Source organism: Heliconius melpomene, chromosome 21 (genome assembly GCF_056956725.1).
Source record: "Heliconius melpomene rosina isolate 202511_hmr_F chromosome 21, ASM5695672v1, whole genome shotgun sequence".
Lineage (NCBI taxonomy): Eukaryota > Metazoa > Arthropoda > Insecta > Lepidoptera > Nymphalidae > Heliconius > Heliconius melpomene.
The window spans coordinates 10,086,291-10,104,899 of NC_140409.1; the positions used below are offsets into that span (position 1 = coordinate 10,086,291).

The window sequence follows — 18,609 nt, forward strand, 5'->3', positions numbered from 1 at the left end:
AAATTGTTACAAAACGATTCATTGGATGTTCAGGAAATTCTGGAAGCACTCGCGCTTTGCTTAGTCTGACGTTACACCGTGTCCGTGTACGGTCAATTTTATACTTTTATTTAATGGATCGCAATATTTGCTAAGCTAAACACATTAATGTTTTTATCTAACTTTAATTACTTCCTTTTTCAGTTGAAAATTTAAGTGCAAAGTGAAAATTTAAGCAAATAATAGTATTATCGATATCGATATAAACAATAGTAATACAAAACACGGGAAAAGAAAATGAAAAACGCAATTATAGTATTTTTTTATATAATCTTAAGAAAGTTGATCCATGTGTGTAATGTAAATAAATGTAAAAATAAATATAATAAATCTAATGAACATACATACATATATACGTACATACATGTCAATTGTTAAAATGTATTCACGTCACCATGGAAATTTTTCCAATGGTAAAGCTTAATATAATAAATTTTATTAAAAGTATGATTTTACATAACGACAACTCTCATTAATATCATTGTAGTTCAATAGTTTCTCATATATACTAATATACTTAAATAGCAATCCTTTATGGTATTTATTTCATTATTTTCTTTACGATTGCCATCTTAGGTCGATTAAAAAAAGGGTGTGTTTAAAATCCAATTTTCATTTCATCTATATAAACTATACATTAAAACGCAAACCAAAAACTTTGTATCATAATCATATTGTGTAATCAAAATATTAGTAACATTTATGGATACCTTTCTTTTTTTTTATTAGCTTCACGCTGTATCCCGGATACGGCAGGGAAGGCAGAGGGAACCTAATGTTAGGTAACTCCGTACCCCACTTTCCGCCAAATTGTGCGCGGCATTACGTGTTGAGTATCCTAGAGAGTACACAACGCCGAGTTTTTTTGCCTTGGTACCAGAGAGAATAAAAGAAAATATTAACAAATATTATTTTTAACAATAATAAATCATTCATTCACATTCGAGTGGGTTGTGGGTTCGATCCCCAGCGGCGCATCCGGCGGAAAGTAAGGAACTCCTGCCTAGCTTATTGTATGCGGGACACAGCGTGAAGCTGATTTATTTTATTTTTAAAAATAACATTTTTATTAAACGTAGATAATTAATTTAAATATACAATAAATGTCTTGCCATTTTATTATATAATAGCTTCTACAATTAATAACCGTTAATTATAATAAACAAGAAAGTTAGTACCTACTAACACCATTTCTAACTAGGTATACCTTTTCACCATAATAATACATTTTTTTATCAAAATCATCTTCACGCTGTATCCCGCACACAGCAGGGTAGGCAAAGGGAATCTAGTGTTAAGACACTCCATTCCCCACGTTACATTATACATTTTTTTAATTAAATTTATTATTAATAATGATAATATATCTAATATTCAGCACAAAGGCACCATTAATGTTTGTACTCGAGCATAGAGTTCCATTACAATAATGTTTTTCAACTTTAAAAGCCATTTTTTTTATTACTAAAGTATTTTCAATATACAATTGGTTTATCAATATTAAAAGATTCTACAAAATATAAATCTACGAGTAAATATTTAGAATTTCATAAAGGTTTTCTTCTAGGCCTAATATAGTTAAAGCTAGTTGTAGTAAATATGACAGAACTGTACTAATAAAAAAAATCATGTTAAACAAGACATGATAACGAAAATGGGAGCCGTATGTAAATATGTCGTCCAATAGCTAAAGATCCAAGATATAGTACTATCTACGAGTACCTGCCCTGTAGTGCCGCAGATTTGATTTTAGGATTTATATTATTTTTGATTATTTTGTCCAGATGCCGGTCGTGGCGCAGAGGCAGAAATGTGACTGTAAAAGCAACTGGTTGTCGGTTCCATCCCCATACGAGGAAATTAAATATTTAAACTGAACAATGTCTAATAGTTCAGAAAACCTTCTCCAGGGCGTACACGACTCGTGGACCGTATTGTATCATATTATATTAAAAATAACTTTTTATATTGCCTATATAATATACTATATATCTTGATTTTGATATGGCGCATTAAATATAATCAAATTAACCATCCCATTTTACGTTACACGGTCACTTAAATAATATAATTATTGTCGAATACATAGACGAAAACACATACAATATTTTCCAAAAAATAACAAAACAACATAACAGTTCTTCATTTTAATTTTGTTCCCAACCTAAGGACCTTTCTACGGCCATTTTCCATTGTTTATATTTCATATCGCGATCGTCTTCGCTCATTTTGGGTTGATAGGTGATTCCTGCCGACATTGCAATAGGGGTTCCTTGTCTATTCTTATCTAAACCCCAAAAAGCAACCATGGCGGCCCCTAAGGCGGTGCTCTCCGTAAATCCCGCCTTTATAACGTCAATACCTATTAAATCAGCTTGCATTTGCATCACTAGTGTGTTTGATGTCATACCACCGTCTACCTGTAATAGCAAAATATTTCTTGATTTATATATCTCTACGAGCCGAACTGGGCGGTTGCTATTCGGCGGTCATAATAATATTGCATTGTCATCCGATTTATAGATTCATTACAGACAACAGACTAACTACTGAAAGTAAATAAAAGCTTGTAATAAAATAATAACACCAAACGTACTTTCAACAATTGAAGTGGAATACCGCAATCCTCGTTCATGGCGTCCAATATATCTCTTACTTGAAAACAAACTGCTTCCAAGGCAGCTTTGACGACGTGATTTGAGTTAGTATCCTCTGTAATTCCGCAGATTACTCTGTGGAAAATATATTAATTCTATAGTTTACAAGCAAGATAAAGGTAATCTTATTGGCTAGTTGTAGCATTGTTCATTTTACGTTATTTACAAAAAAAAACTTAAAATTATCAACAAAGTTAAGATCATTTATAACTAGAACCCGGTGTACGTAACTGACCGACGCAGTTGTTAATAATGAAATAAACAATTCATAAATAAATATTTTTTCTTTAAAAATTGGTATGTAACCGTTTATTTTGAAAGTGGTGTAAGTCCATTTTTGAGAAAAAATGAGCTATCACGTAATTCATGCTTAATTTAATGTAATTTTTTTATTTATAACAAGTACATGTTTAATTTCTCAAAAAAATCCCATGTTTTGTACAACTCAAAATCGGTCGGTTAATGAAATTGCATAATCATTGATTATGAAAGTGGTGTAAGTCCAATTGACAGAGGTATAGCAGATGGATGCCGATCTGTGTTTTGTTATTTTTCATTTATTTTATGTGTCCCGCGGACGATTGTCATTGTTTCCCATCCGTGTTTCCACTACTCGTAAGTTAAAAGATAGATATTAAAAAAATAGAGAGATGTATTAGAAAATGTACAGCGCATAACCTGTGAGAAGAAAATAAATACGACAAGGCTGTATGACTCCGTATTTTTGCCCGTATTTTGGCGAATTAAAAAAACAGCAAAAACAACAGTAGAACATCTTTTTGCGGAAAAATCCCCAATCTTATTACGATTTTTCTAATTTTATATTATTTAGGAGTTGAATTTTTAAATAAAATGTAGCCTATGTACTATTCCAATTCATACTCTAGCTGTGTATTAAATTTGAAACCAATCTATTACGTACTTTTGGCGATACCTTTACCCAAATAAAAAAACTTACAATGTTTCAGACTTATAATATTTATAGGATTACGTGTGATATTACGTGTAAAATGCCAAAATGCCAGACCTATTACGTACGAAAAATATAAAGACATGAAGCAGCTCTACCCTACATACCTCCGGTGCATCATGCATATTTTAATTGAGAATATGTAAATTCTTGTAATGACAATGTAATTGCCGTCTAAAATAAAATTTTATGTGTTGTTATGCGTATTTGTAAACAAAATTATATTAAAATGAAGTATATTTTAAGCGATATTTAATTTTTCAAAATTGAAATTAAACGATTTTTACAATTGCCTAATTTTGAAAGTGGTGTAAGTTCATTTGCAGCACATAAATATGTGTTATCGTAGTCTAATTAGCTAAAAACAAATTTATATAAACAAATTAAATGTTGATAAAACAATAGAAATAATAATAATATGATTTGCCTATATTTTTAAATCAACAAATATACTAACCTTTAATTTTCTCGACACAAAAGAAAATGGACTTACACGACTTTCAAAATAAATGGGCCATATGTTGATATACGCAGTATGCTTTAATTTTAACTTCTTTATACCAACGTAATTAAACTATAATCAATTAATCATATTTATAAGAATTTCTAAACGAGACAGAATCATCTGTCTCGCTGTCAAAAACATAATCAAAATCAACACAATCTACAGCTACATATCTGTATACAACGTCGAGAGGAGCTGGAGGAAATGCTTATATACTCTACAACCAAACCAAACCATAGCGCGAGTTAAAAACGTTCAACGCCATCTGTTGAACAGAGAGTGAGCCTTAAAAAGGCTTCATTTTATAATAATTAATTATTATTGCTAAATTATACTTTCGATTTCAAAGACCTTAATGAAACTTTCTTATTAGAATCTTACACGCGCAGGAAATAAATCTAATATTTCCAACAAGATAAAAAACAAGAAGTTCTTACAAGAAAAAAAATAAATGGCATAAATCACTAGCACAACAATGGTATCTATTGAAAAAAATATCAAATTATTTCAAAAGTCAGTAAATATAAAGATTTTAATCTACTTAAATTTATATCAGTGTTGAATTATATAAATTATATTACATTCATATAGAATATAATAATACTACATATATAAAAATTGTTAATAATAATTACATTACTTAGCAAGTATGTCAATCTTATTAAAAAGACTAACAAGTAGTCAAGTTACGAATAACATTGTTCCACAAAAGTGTTTACTATTATAAACATGTGAATAAACCTATATGCTTCTAAAGATATTACTAAATAATGTGTAATTTTATTATTATATTATTTTCTTTAAGGAGGTTACTGTAGGGACCCATTCTAGTTTATTCAGCATGTTAGCCTATGTCCAGGTGCGCTACCTCAGTTGGTATTGAATGCTTGTATATGGTAGTCGACTACGATGGGGTAGCTTAACGCCACTTTTTTCCTTAATAGAACTGCCAATTGAAAATCTATACATATAACAAGCTTGTAACTTATCACTATCTGTACATGGAAGATAAATGAGAAATCTTTTAGTCAAGACATTTATCAGGATTACAAAACCCAAAACAATAATTTTTTAATTTTTTTAGTCAGTTTATCTGTTTGTCTGTGTTTTTGTGCACGCTAATCTTAGAATCGGATCGGATAGAAAAATACAATAATACTAACTGTATTTAAGTTGTTAAATACAGTTAGAACTATTATATTTTTAAAAAATCTCTTAATATTTAGTGTTTGTTTTATTTCAATAAAAAATAAGTAATTGTGTAGTACAATCACGCGTAATTACAACCACGAGCGGGTCGCTGTAATAAAATGGCCATAGTAGGAACAGTCCCTGCCAAGGCCAAGATGGCCTCAAATATAATTTAAATATGGATTATTTAAGAAGAACAATACATATCATAATTATAGAAAATGAATTATTCATACCCTCGTGCATCTTGCCTCCAATATGGTGCATAAAGACCACTAAAAGCTGGAACAAATACCACGCTGCCATTTTCAGTAGCTTTTTCCGCTAATTCTTGTGAATCTTTTGCGTTTTCTATTAATCCCATGTTATCTCGGAGCCAACCGAGAGCCGCACCTGCTATGGCCACCTGATATATATTCAAAATAACAAATAAACACCTTGTAATAATAATAATAAGCTTATTTTATTAAATAAAGATTTTATGATAAAGTAAATAAATAAAGAAAAAACCACCAGAAAAGTTTGTTACACAGTATTGCTAAGAAATATCTTATTAAGGTGAACAGTTTTATTCATGTTATTTGAAAAACTTAAATGTTTTATAAGGAAATTAAAAATTAACTTTTAATATAGATATATAAAGTTATTTTTGTTTTTAAGAAGACATAGCATCTGCATCCTTTGTCTTTCACCAGCAGTAAACAAGCAGGTCTTCAAAAATGCTGTGTTTCGAAGTAACATAATTGATAATATAGCTGTTATTATGTGTATGGAGAAACACAGCGTTGCAGCAAGCGTTCTTACTGGTGAGTTTTGAAGATTTAGAATAGAATAGATGGGGTACGTCATCGCAGAAGTGAAAAAGGTAAGTATAACAATGATTATTTGGTAAGTTGCACTACATATTTATGTGAAAAGGCGAAATTATGAGACTGCTTCTTCAAAACTGTTTTGTTGTAATGCAAAACAGCTGTATTAAATATATTCCAAATAATTAATAACAAATTAATAATAACATCTAAAATAATATTAAAGTAAAAATTCTATATATAAATATTTCCATTATTTGTGTTAAAATTGTATTAAATTGTTAAATTTACAAAACACATTTTGCGCTAATAGATATACACTTATCAATTTAAAACCAAAAACAGGAAATTTTATACAATTTACAAAAAAAAAAACTAAATAACTCACCGATCCTTCTAAAGCATAACATGGCACATTATCACTACCCAACTGATAAGCAATAGTTGTCAAGAGACCTCTGGAGGAGCTGACTCTTATATCTCCAGTATTATATAGGACAAAGCAACCAGTCCCATAAGTGGCCTTGGCCTGGCCTTTGGTGAGACACATTTGACCGACCAACGCCGCTTGCTGATCACCGAGACACCCCGATATTGGTATACCAGTTAGTGAGCCATTTGATATGTAACCGTATATCTGGAATTAGAAATTTACATATCTTTTTCAACGCTTTACGCCTTTTTAGAGACAATTTTCTAAAGATTAATGTCAAAAAACTCCATTCACTGATTTCTTCTATAATTCGAGACATTGTGTGTTAAGTAGCGGAGTCTCTCGCTGTATTTTGTCTTACGAAAAAGAAAATTAAAACAATTCATTCCCATTATGTTGATCAAACTTATCACGTTTACAGTTAGACGCTGTCCACCTACTATATGCATTGTTTAGCTTACAAAGGCGGAACTTTTTTACCTTCACTTTACAACCCGCACATAGCAGGGTAGGCAGAGGCAACCTGGGAGGCAACCACTAAGACATTTCCGTTCCTCATTTTCCGCCCAATTCTTTAGACATTACGTTGTGTATCGTATTAATTTTTGATATTAGTAAGTAATAACCATACAGCCTCCTACCAACATTAGAATAGTTGATATATCCGTTTAAAAAATCTAGTTACTTACTTCAGAGCTAGATTTAATTTCAGGCAGCACGGATTGCGGTATTTCAAAAAACTTCATTAGTAATGAATCCCATTTCAGATTCTCAATGTTCATAAGCATTGTGCGGGAAGCGTTCGTGACGTCGGTCACATGTTTACCGCCATTTACACCACCTGAAGAATAAATATATTTAGTATAAATCACAGTTTTAAATACATATTATTTTGTATTTTCTCAGTTTTATATACCTAGAAACAAACTCACAAAATTGTTATCCTTAAAATACGATAAGTACATTACAATAAATACCTCTGCAATTTTAACAATACTACCAAAAAAAAAATACCAAAATTGGTGATGTTCATAATATTAATACCAGAAATAGGCTTACACTTGGTGCACCTGTCACTCGATTGCATCGAATCCGTAATTCTTTTAAGTGACAATGTGTACACTTTTACAATAGGATCCCAGAAAACTTCAAAGAATTTTCTCTATTATATTTAAAAAAATTGAGAATTGACTTGTGGTAAAGAATATTACCAAATTAATGATTTTATAAATGATAACAAGCCTTGAGAACGAAATGCTTGCTCTAATCTGTTTCAAAGGTATCATTGTCACAAATAATTAAACATATTGTATTTGTATAAAATTGATTTAAAAAATCCCGCTAAGTTTCTTGCGCCGGTTCTTCTCAGGTCTGAGGCATTAACTTTTGTGATTTGACTTTGACTTTTGACTTTTCAGCTTCATAGTGTATCCCGCACACAGCAGGTTAGCCGGAGGGAACCTAGTGTTAAGACACTCCGCTCCCTACTTTTTGCAGAACTCTGGAGGCATTGCGTGTTGAATGGCAGAACTCAATGCACTCATTGCCTGGACACCATAGCGAAGAAATGGAAATATAAATGTGAATAAATATTTCACTTCCTCGAGTGGGGACCAAACCCACAACCGTCGTATTAGTCACACCCTTGTGCCGCTGCGCTACGACGGCCTCCAAAACTACTAAATAAAATATTTAAAACATAAATAGTTTTTTTTTATTTTCTCCTATTTTAAAATTTTGCGACATATTATCTTTATCTCTGCATGTCTTTATTACCTGACTGTAATTGAATATAATATGTATGTAGCATTACATAATATGGCTGTGGTTAAGTAGTACGATAGCTTTTAATTGTTAAACACGACGTTTGTGGGTTGTGTTTTGTCTGTCTAGATATAAAGACAAAATGCAGCATTGCGTTACGCAGCGAGAAAATGAAAAAAAAAAAGAAAATATCTCATTCCCTAGAGCATCCACAACCAACAACTTTAGTATTTACAATGACGTTATGCCGCTGCGACGCGACAGCCTCAATGACGGCACAGATTAATTAATTTTTAATAATTTTAACATAATCCAAAACAATTCCAAAATATTTTACCAGTTAAATTCCACATAATCCACGTGTCGACAGTACCGAAACAACAAGTGCCTTTTTTCATGGCCTGCTTCACAGCATCAACATTATCACTAAGCCATCGGAGCTTAACGGCACTGAAGTATGGTGACAAAGGGAGACCACATAATGGCTGAAATGTAAATAGCAGAAACTTTCGTAAAGAAGATAAAAGATAAAAGAAAAGAACAAAAATAAAAGATTGCGTTTTGTTTATTTAAGTTATAATAAAGAATTTGTACATATTTTTGTTTCTTTTGAAATTGTAAGTAGTTGGAAGAACCGTCGTATCTATTATATATTAGAATCTATTTGAGTATATTGATGCCTACATTCAGCAATGGACAGTCTGCGAGCCAAGAAAAAAACATTATCTTATCTTTGATTTTCGTAGTGAACCTCTAGTGTGGTGTATTTGAAATTAGGTTTCCATAAACATATAATACTAAATATACTCCATTAATAAATTAAATATATAAATTTAAAAAATACATTAAATTAATTTGCAACAAATATTCCATCTTTGCAAATTATTATTATTTAATACAAATATAATTAACAAAACAAGATTTATACATTTCTATTTACAATTTATATAGGTAATAGTATTAAAAATTAATAATAAAGTTTAACATACAAAACATTGTAATAGTTGGGCAAAAAGTATGCATTTTTAAACATACAAAAAGCCAAAAAGGCACTGCTGCCAAATATATATTTATATAACAACTCTATGGCATTCATAACTCTTGATATTATTGATTATTCTTAATAATTATCACAATTTATACTTACAACACAATTTATATTCATTTTATTTTCTTTATTTTGTGTCCTTGAAAGATTTGAATTGCAAATTTAAATTACACAACATAAATAATGATTTGTTGTTTAAAACATATAATAGACTATTTAAATTTAGAAAAAGATGTAAGCTTATAATATTACAGGTCTTTTTATTAATTTAAGTATTGAATACAGTACAGACAATCTGTCTATAATTTTTTTCTCCTCTTTTTATTTCATTACATTTTAAATTTTGTGTTGTCACAACACAGTGGCGCCAGCCTGTGACAATAGAGGAGATGGTTGATTTGAAATGCACAAGAGTATATTATGCTTAGAGTTTTTTCCACTGTGCTTTGTACTTTCAAATTTTATGTATTAAGCCTAAAATTTCAGAAATATAAATAAAAAATATATAATCAAATGTATATTCCAATTGTAAAAGTGCAATAAAGTGTTATTGTTATTAAAATATATATATTCTTGTAATCATGTTGTGAAATATGTCAATACAAATGATAATGTTACCTTCAAATAATTTTTATTCCTTGTCTTATTAGGGACCGTGTCAAGCAATTTGTCTATAGTAGAGGATGTCCTCATATCAAGCCATACTATAGCATTGTGAAGGGGCTTCCCTGTGGTTTTATCCCATACTATTGTAGTTTCTCTCTGGTTGGTAACGCCTACTGCTATGATATCCTGGAATTATTTATAATTACATTATAATTTAAGAAACTATCATAGCACAGTGTGTTGGTGTACACTCCGCAGTTTTGGATTTCACTTCAGGGTAATGGGTTTCATTTTCTGGCTCTGGTTACAATTGTAACAATTGAGTTCCACCCACCAACATTCACTGTCTCAAAAATTGGACAGAAAGCAGGGAACAGAGTTTCTTATTATTAGGATTCCTACTCTGCTATATGTATAATGCATGCACGTAAAAAATACACAAAATAGACAATATACAATAACAGGATTGACAAAGAGAAACTAATGTTACAAACACTTGGTACTCCACTTTGAACAAATTCAAGACATCGCCTGTTGTGTAGCTAAACTCAACATCATAATTTGTCTTACTAGAACTATGAAACTAAAATAATTTATTGCCTAGAGTATGCACAACAATTGCATTGCAATCATTGCTGTATTGCTCTATGTTATCCTAGAATAATTATAATTATATTTTTATTTATTATAATTATGTATGAATTTATTTAAATATCTAGTTAAAATATTTTGTTTTACATTCTATAATCATATTTAACAATTATCAATTTGTAAAATTTCCTAATCATAATAAAATAATATATTAGGTGGACCTAAAAAAATGTTTTCTTTTTTTTCCTTAATTATAGTGAAAATATTATTCTAGACATCGAAAAAATATGTCTGTTAAAAGGGCAGGTCTTAATTTTTATATCAAGAGGTGTCTCATGGCGATTTTCGACTTTCCATACAAATTGCAAGGGAAATTTTGTTAGAGAATTATTTCCGACTGATATATATATATTTAAAAATTAAAGCGTAAATAATGAATAACTAACCTTCGGAGAACCCCCTAAAGACACTAATTGTTCCACAGCACCTGTTATGCATGTCGTCACTACGTCTAGTATTGCGATAGGATCCTGTTCCACCCATCCTTCTTGAGGGAAATATTGTTCTAATTCTTTCTGATACACCGCTACCACTTCACAAGAATTGGCTTTAAATATAATAAAACGAGCACTCGATGTTCCCTCATCTATAGCTCCTACTAGCGGTCCAAATTTACCGTAAGCAGACATAATTAAAGCATGCGAAAACAAACAAAATATATTTTGCCTGTCTGATTGCACTTTGAACCCTGATTCTTGTTTAACTAAACATTAAATACTTATCGTTATCTGGATTTTCACAGCCGACATTTTAACTTAGAGCCTAGAGGTTTTCTTGGATGTTTTGATTTTGACTGTCAAAATTTGACACCAATATAGATATAGACACCATATAATAGAAGTATTTTTTTTTAACCATAGACTTATTCAGAATAAACAACCACAGATAGTGAAGAACGGATTGCGAAAAAAAACATTTTTTTATGAACTATACAATAAATGATTTGTGGTAAATATCATTTTATATTAATAATTACAAATATACAAAGTTAATAAATTAATTTAGTGTTATTGTTCGTATTTAATTTGCAGTGACATCTGTCGACGTTATTTGAAATATTCAATTCTAAAGCGTCCTCTAGATTTCTTAGCAAATATAATGCAATAAAATAAAAAGTTGTCTATAATGGTCTAAAGCCTCGATACTCCATATACTTCTTAATTTAATAATAATATACGTCAAAAGTTTCCAGCTTCGTTGTATTAAGATTGTGAGCACAGAACACATTTACTCAGATAGCGCTGAACGTTTCTTAATCGCGCTATCGTTTCGTTTATTAGGAATGTATAAATATTCTCTTCTTATATCGAGCTATTTTTAGCTTCACGTTGTATCCCGCACACAGTAGGGAAGGCAGATGGAACCTAATAGATCACTAGGTTCCCTCTGCTTACCTTGCAATATGCGGGATACAGTGAAATAAAATTGCAATAAGTAGAAAAATATTATTTAAAGATAAAGAAGTACAATGTTAAAAAAATATATTTTTATTTCTATTTAACTTAGTTTATATCTCGGAAATGAAATGAATGTCAGCTATTATTATAGCTATTTATTATAAGAAATGTAATCTCGTCTAGGTCTTTCTCGGCAAATTTCTAACTTCCGCCGGATGTAGCTTAACGTTTGCTACACATATACTAATTCATTAGGTTTTAAATGGCTGAAAAAAGTAATAAATGTTATAATGTCGAGTCGAGATTTCAAAGTAAATAATATGATTTCAAAACGAGTACAAAGTTTCATTTATTAAAAAAAAATCAATTGTGGCAATACTCAATGCGGAACTTTTATCTTGGTGCCAGGGCGAAGTAATGAAATATTAAGAAATAATAATTCATTCGAGTGGGGATCGAACCCACGACCGTCGATTTGGGCCCCTGGGCCACGACGGTCTCAGGTTAATTTTTTAAAGGGACAATAATAAAAATATTTTGCTCCTGAAACTTGTCGGTTCAACACAAATAATATTATTCTGTTTGTACAGCTTCAATTATCATTAATGCAACTTCTCGGATATCTCAACGTCTACGGTTTTTCATTTGTAGGTCCTACTTTAGTATTTAGGGTGAATTAAAAAATATTTTAAAGCAAGCTTAGTCTCTAAACTTAATATAATATAATTAAATATAACTAAATATCTGTAAATATGTTTTATATTTGTTAAAAATAGGATACATCTATACTAATTTCTATTGCTGCGTCAAAACACAAAAAATATGAAAATAGATCTCAAAGCTTTGTGTTCAGCGCGCCCCATACAATGGCATTTGCTCTTTAAAAAAATAATATGAGATATATAATATATTTCTGATAGTGAGAAAACTCATTCAGGTCTGAAGACTAATCAGTATTTCGCGAAAAGGGGGAACGGAAGTGTCTTAATGGGAACGGAGTGCCTTAACTCTGCCTATCCTGCTCTACGTGGGATACAGCGTGAAGGTGTACAAGCGCTAACAAGAAATCTGAAATCTCTCCAACTTTAAACTCAACCATCAATTCGATCTTCCACGTATCAATATCTAGAAGATGTGAACTGCAAATCCGATTGAAGTTCGGTTAACGAGGCCTATTAATTGACTTCGGCAAAGCTTCAGTTTATAGAGGACAAGCGAACCATGAATGCAGGAGGCATGCGTTCAGAACACACACCATAGTTATGTAGAAATATTCGTATTGTACTTTAATAGTGATAAAAATAATATTTTAGTACGAAAAATACAAAATATATTATATATCTAGGACTACGCCTGATCTTAGTAAATATAAAGCGTAGGCTAGGCATTTTACTAGTATTAAAATAATATTCATCCTCGTGTTCCTATTGAAAATATTCTATGTCACAAATTCTCGGCTTCAAAATTGACATGGTATCGATTTGGCATAGTTGTTAACTTACTGTAGTGAGTTTCATCTGAACGGGTTTGCCGACTTGGACCAGCTCGGCGACTGGCATCCCTCAAGGAGGTGGATCCCATAGTGAAATGTCATATTACAAAATAGAAATGAAGTTCCATTCTCATTCAGGCAATATTTAATTACTCAGCAAGCCTTTGTATCACATTGTTGTTATTAAATTCTCTGTTTGCAATGCAAGTACGGGAGAGGCGAAAAAACTAAAAAATACCCATCAAAAATCGAACAGTGAAAACCTTTTGTGAGAGACCGGTAGCTGTGCTGGGCAAAATCTGTTTTACAGATGAGGCGAGTGAGGTATGGGAGTATTAATTTATTAAAACTAAAACCGGCGACGGCTTCGCTTGGCCTGCAGTGTTAAAATAATGCAATGGACTTCCCTTTATTGTTTTGGAAAAGTTATTTTTGTATTTTCCAACAGCATGTTACATAAGAAAAATTTCGGTCACTTACATTTTTGATTTATAACTAACTCCATTTACTGTGGAAGTTGAAATATTTCCTTTGTTTATCAAAATAATAAAGAATCTAGTTTTTAGAAATAATATAACACACATATTTTATGTACAAAAGTAAAACTATACATAAAACATTATGCCTTAAAAATATAATAACTGCGTCCAATAAAATAACACAATATACTAGCATAATTGAACGAAATCCATAAAAATCAATAATTGGGCCACCGTAGGGAAAATTGAAATGATAGCTTAACATTGCATATACAGGTGGAAGAGGCCGCGCTTCTTTAATTGAAACTGCATATAGGGTAAAATATTTCAAACCCGGAGCTAAAGAAATTACTCAAGATGCGTCAACAATTTGGACGTAGGATTTTTTTTTCATTTCACGATTTTTCTCCATATACCCTGAGATCCGGCCGTTGAATCCTGCATATACGAGTTTTCTTAATTAAACCTATATTAATGAATAATACATGATTAGTAGAACTGATTACACCTGGGTTGCCTGGAAGAATCCTGCCGCAATCACCTTTAATTACATTTTTTCGTAACTCGTTTTTGGAGAAAATTGCACCCATACGTTTTTTATATGAATCGCACATCATTTGAAAGATAATCGCATAAGGAATTGGAAAATTAAGGGTTGCCAGCTCTCAGTCTGCCGCAAGTCTAGGGTTGCCTGGTTTAAATATGTCACTAAATGTTAATAATTTGCACTCATGTGTTTTTTTAATGAATTATATATCAAATTAAAGCTTATTTTTTTCTGAACACTATAAAACAGGGTTGCCTGGAAAATTCCTGCCGCAAACAGGGGTTGCCAGCGTTTGAAATATTTTATTCCGGTTCCGTTTGACTATGAGAATAGACGATGAAATGCGCGGTCTGCCTTATGTTTTAAAGTAAAATATTATATAATAGAAGGTCGATCTTAAAATCAATGTTTATTCTAATTGTTCACCTGTTAAATGATGATTTTAATCATATTAAGTACACGCAAAAAACTATTTAAAGATCATGGGGCAGAACAGTGGCGGACTAACCCCGTCGGAGGCCCGGGGCGGTGTCGTTGAATGAGGCCCCCCCCCCCCAGTGAAAAAAAAATTTTATATATCACTTTTTTTTTCATGTACAAATTAGTGTGTATGCTTATTTAGTTTACATCTTGTCGAAATGAGGCCCTTTCAAAGATAGCGTCAATTTAAGGTACACGCTCACCTACGTTAAAGTAAAAACGCTTGTATTTAAATATGTTTTTGAGAAAAAAGTAAAAAAAAAAATGTTATAACTAAACCCTTTACGTAGGCTTTACTCTTGCTAGACGTCCTAAAGATTGTTTAAAATTGGGACAAAATACGCTATACTTCGTCTTCTTCTTCTTGGCATTAATCCCGGCTATTTCCAGGGTCTGTCTTCCTACTCAACCTACTCCATTTTGCACGGTCTTAAGTGCTTCGGTGGTGAGTCCATTGGCTCTCATGTCTTGCATCACAGCATCCAACCAGCGCTTCCTTCGGCGTTCGATAGGTCTCACTCCAGGGGCTGATATAGCATAGCACTTGCATCCGCGTAACGTGGCCAAACCATCTCAGGCGATGCTCTTGGAGTTTATCTGCTACGTCACGGACTCCAAGACTACCTCAAATGAATGTGTTACGATTGCGGTCATACCGTGTTACGCTGTACATCCACCTTAGCATCCTCATTTCCGGGACGTGAAGCTCCTGAATGTGCCGAGATAGTGCTGGCCAGCATTCACTGCCGTATAAAATAACAGTTATACTCTCGTATATCAGCCGTCACCTACTAGTCAGTATGCATCGGTCCATTCGGCTACCACCACTTGATCTGAGGCTTACGTTTCTCGGCTACTTTATTCTTCGGGGTGACGTTAAAGTCCAGAAGAAGACGATGTTGGGCCGTCAGGCTTTCGCTTGGAATTACTTTACAGTTAGTTACTCTGCCCATATGACACCGTCTGGTCAATAAGTAGTCAATTTGAGTGGAGTGGGACCAAATTTATACGTAATAACGTGCTGAGGGTTCTTTTGGAAGAACGTATTCGCGACGGCTAGATCAGACGCAATATAGGTTCTCCGAATATTTTCTCCCTCTGTATTACGAAGACCGTATCTAAAACCCCCGTGAACACGTTCATACGGCTCAGCAGCCTTACGGCCCGTGACTTTTCAAGTCTTCCCCAACAAAAAACAACCATATCGGTAGACGGTATAGCAAGTAGAACCTCTTCATTCTGCTTTCAGAATTACTCTTTTTTGGACACGCTACAGCCGGCCTGCGGCGCATGGGCATAGACCTTCAATCAGCACCCTTATACGCATCAAGGTCGCTGCAAATCTATTGCAGCGACCATCAGCTTCAAGAAGCCAGTTCTGAAGCTCTTTAGAAAGAACTATTGCCACACAGTTTTTACCTGAGGGTGACCCGGTGTATATAAGCCAGTAACCCTGACCGTTATTGCGGGACTTATTGCCCTTCTAGCAAGCTTCCTGGAGGAAAGCACAGTGGACCCGAAGTCTTATAAATACATCTGCGAGTTCTCTGCATCGTCCGATTAGAGAGCCAATATTCCACGTTGCAAAGCGGAGTTTCTGTCTGGGTACTAGCGTTTTAAACAGTGATCGTACTTGACATGTTGTTGCGTTCCATATTAGCCGCGGATGGCGGTTTTTAAATTGAGCAACAGCTATTTGACTTCCAAAACCACTTTAAAAAGTACGCTATAATTTTACATATATTATTGATGGACTATTTTAAGACCCCTTATAAGCACCCAAACCGATCTGATGGCTCAGTCATCCTCCCAGACACAGATGTACCTTTATTTTGCGCTACTTCTGGAAGGGCCCCACTTTCAGGTTAGTGAGTACGCAAACTTTTATAAAATGACGTCGGTCTGGAGGCCCTAGGAACTTGAAATAAAAAACTACGAAACTGGAACCACATGCAAACTAAATGACACATTTTAAATCTAAATGTCAGATTACATTAGAAAGATAAAACTAATTTTAATTAATATAATGTAAACTATCGGTACAGGCTGCACTAATCCTTGTACTTATTTGTTTATTGGAGGCCCCCTCCAACCTCAAACTTCCTTTTAAGTAGATACTATGCGTTTTTTAAAGGCCTGTTTAGGATTTGATCAAAGGAATTTGCACCATTTGGAGGCCCCCCAGGACCCGAGGCCCGGGGCGGACCGCCCCTGCCGCCCCCCCCCCCCTTAGTCCGCCACTGGGGCAGAAGAAATCATCCTTATTTTTCAAGTAAAATAATGAATCTATAATATTGAGTCTTTGCAAAATCTATTTTCTAAATACTAATATTTATTTATTAATTTAAATTACCATTTTGAAACAATTAAATTATCTAATTAAATAAATGTTTACAAATATCGATCTTCTATAAACTATTAATATACATACATATACATCATGTTCCCTTAATATAATGAAGGGTGACCATTATTGCGAATATTTTTTTTATTAATTATATTGAAAAATACATTTCAATGAACTCTCTCTATCTCTCTCTTCGTCCTCTACTTGTTTGATTTGATTTGATTTTTTCTCACGCAATTTTTAATAATTTGCATAGGAAAGAAATATATATAATAGAATTATAATAAACAAAACTAAACAAAATAAATTCGCAGAAAATCCGACAGTAATGCCGACTAATAAACGCTATTTACGGTTTATGACCAAGAGTCGGCAAATATCAATTAGTTGGCTATTTTTTACTATAGATAAACATTTTGCGGCGCGATACAAAGCAAACCAAATGCAATAAAATTATTTTCGAAGATGTATTGTTTCTAAATGCAATAAAAGTGCAGATGGCCAAATGAGTTGTTTTTGAGCATATTACTTAGTTACCTTTCGTTTTGGAGTAAAGACGTTTTTACTTGACAAAAATGAAGATGTGAAAATGTGATAGAATTTAACAAGGAATCTTTCCAAAAGTGTAAAATTATGTTATTAATTCGCCAAAAAATGAATTTTAAATACAGTGATTTTTTTTTAAATAGTGACACAATGCACGGTTATCATTTACAGTGTTACAAAAAGTTCATTGTTTAAAAACAAAAAAATAAAGAAGTATTTTTTAATTATTTTCTAATGCAAAACGTAAGTATACTTTAATGTTTAATATTATATAGTTTAATAAAATGTGACAATTGTGGCCGTGGGAATTGCCTCAGTTTTGATTACACTAAGTTAGGGACGTGAGTGAGTGATTACGCTTTATTATAATTATAAGAACAATTCTTTCAGACCTAAATGCCTTAAAAACTATCAGCATAGACGGAGAAGTTGTTGCTAGCGACATTTTTTTATCTATATTTTTTAATAGTTTTTATTAGTTGAATAGTTTTCATTTACTTTGCAAAAACGTAAATATTCGTACCAAAAAGATGGGCGCCATAGTTCTTTCTACGGATACGGACGGCGTTGTCAAATCAAACAAGCAGAGGGCGAAGAGAGAGAGAGATTGTTTATTGAAATGTAATTTTCCATATTTTCTTAATTAAT

At 32.4% G+C, this 18,609-nt stretch overlaps 1 protein-coding gene across 1 annotated transcript; it reads right to left on the reverse strand.

The window, feature by feature from the left end:
* Nucleotides 1–289: 289 nt before the first annotated feature.
* Gk1 (Glycerol kinase 1) lies at nt 290–11,448 on the reverse strand. Its single transcript, XM_085205929.1, has 8 exons — nt 11,060–11,448; nt 10,035–10,208; nt 8,706–8,853; nt 7,294–7,445; nt 6,560–6,808; nt 5,599–5,768; nt 2,636–2,771; nt 290–2,459 (listed from the first exon to the last, which is right to left on the reverse strand). The coding sequence occupies exons 1-8, from the start codon at nt 11,300–11,302 to the stop codon at nt 2,187–2,189; spliced, it is 1,545 nt and encodes a 514-aa protein (XP_085062055.1). The 5' UTR covers nt 11,303–11,448; the 3' UTR covers nt 290–2,186.
* Nucleotides 11,449–18,609: the final 7,161 nt, after the last annotated feature.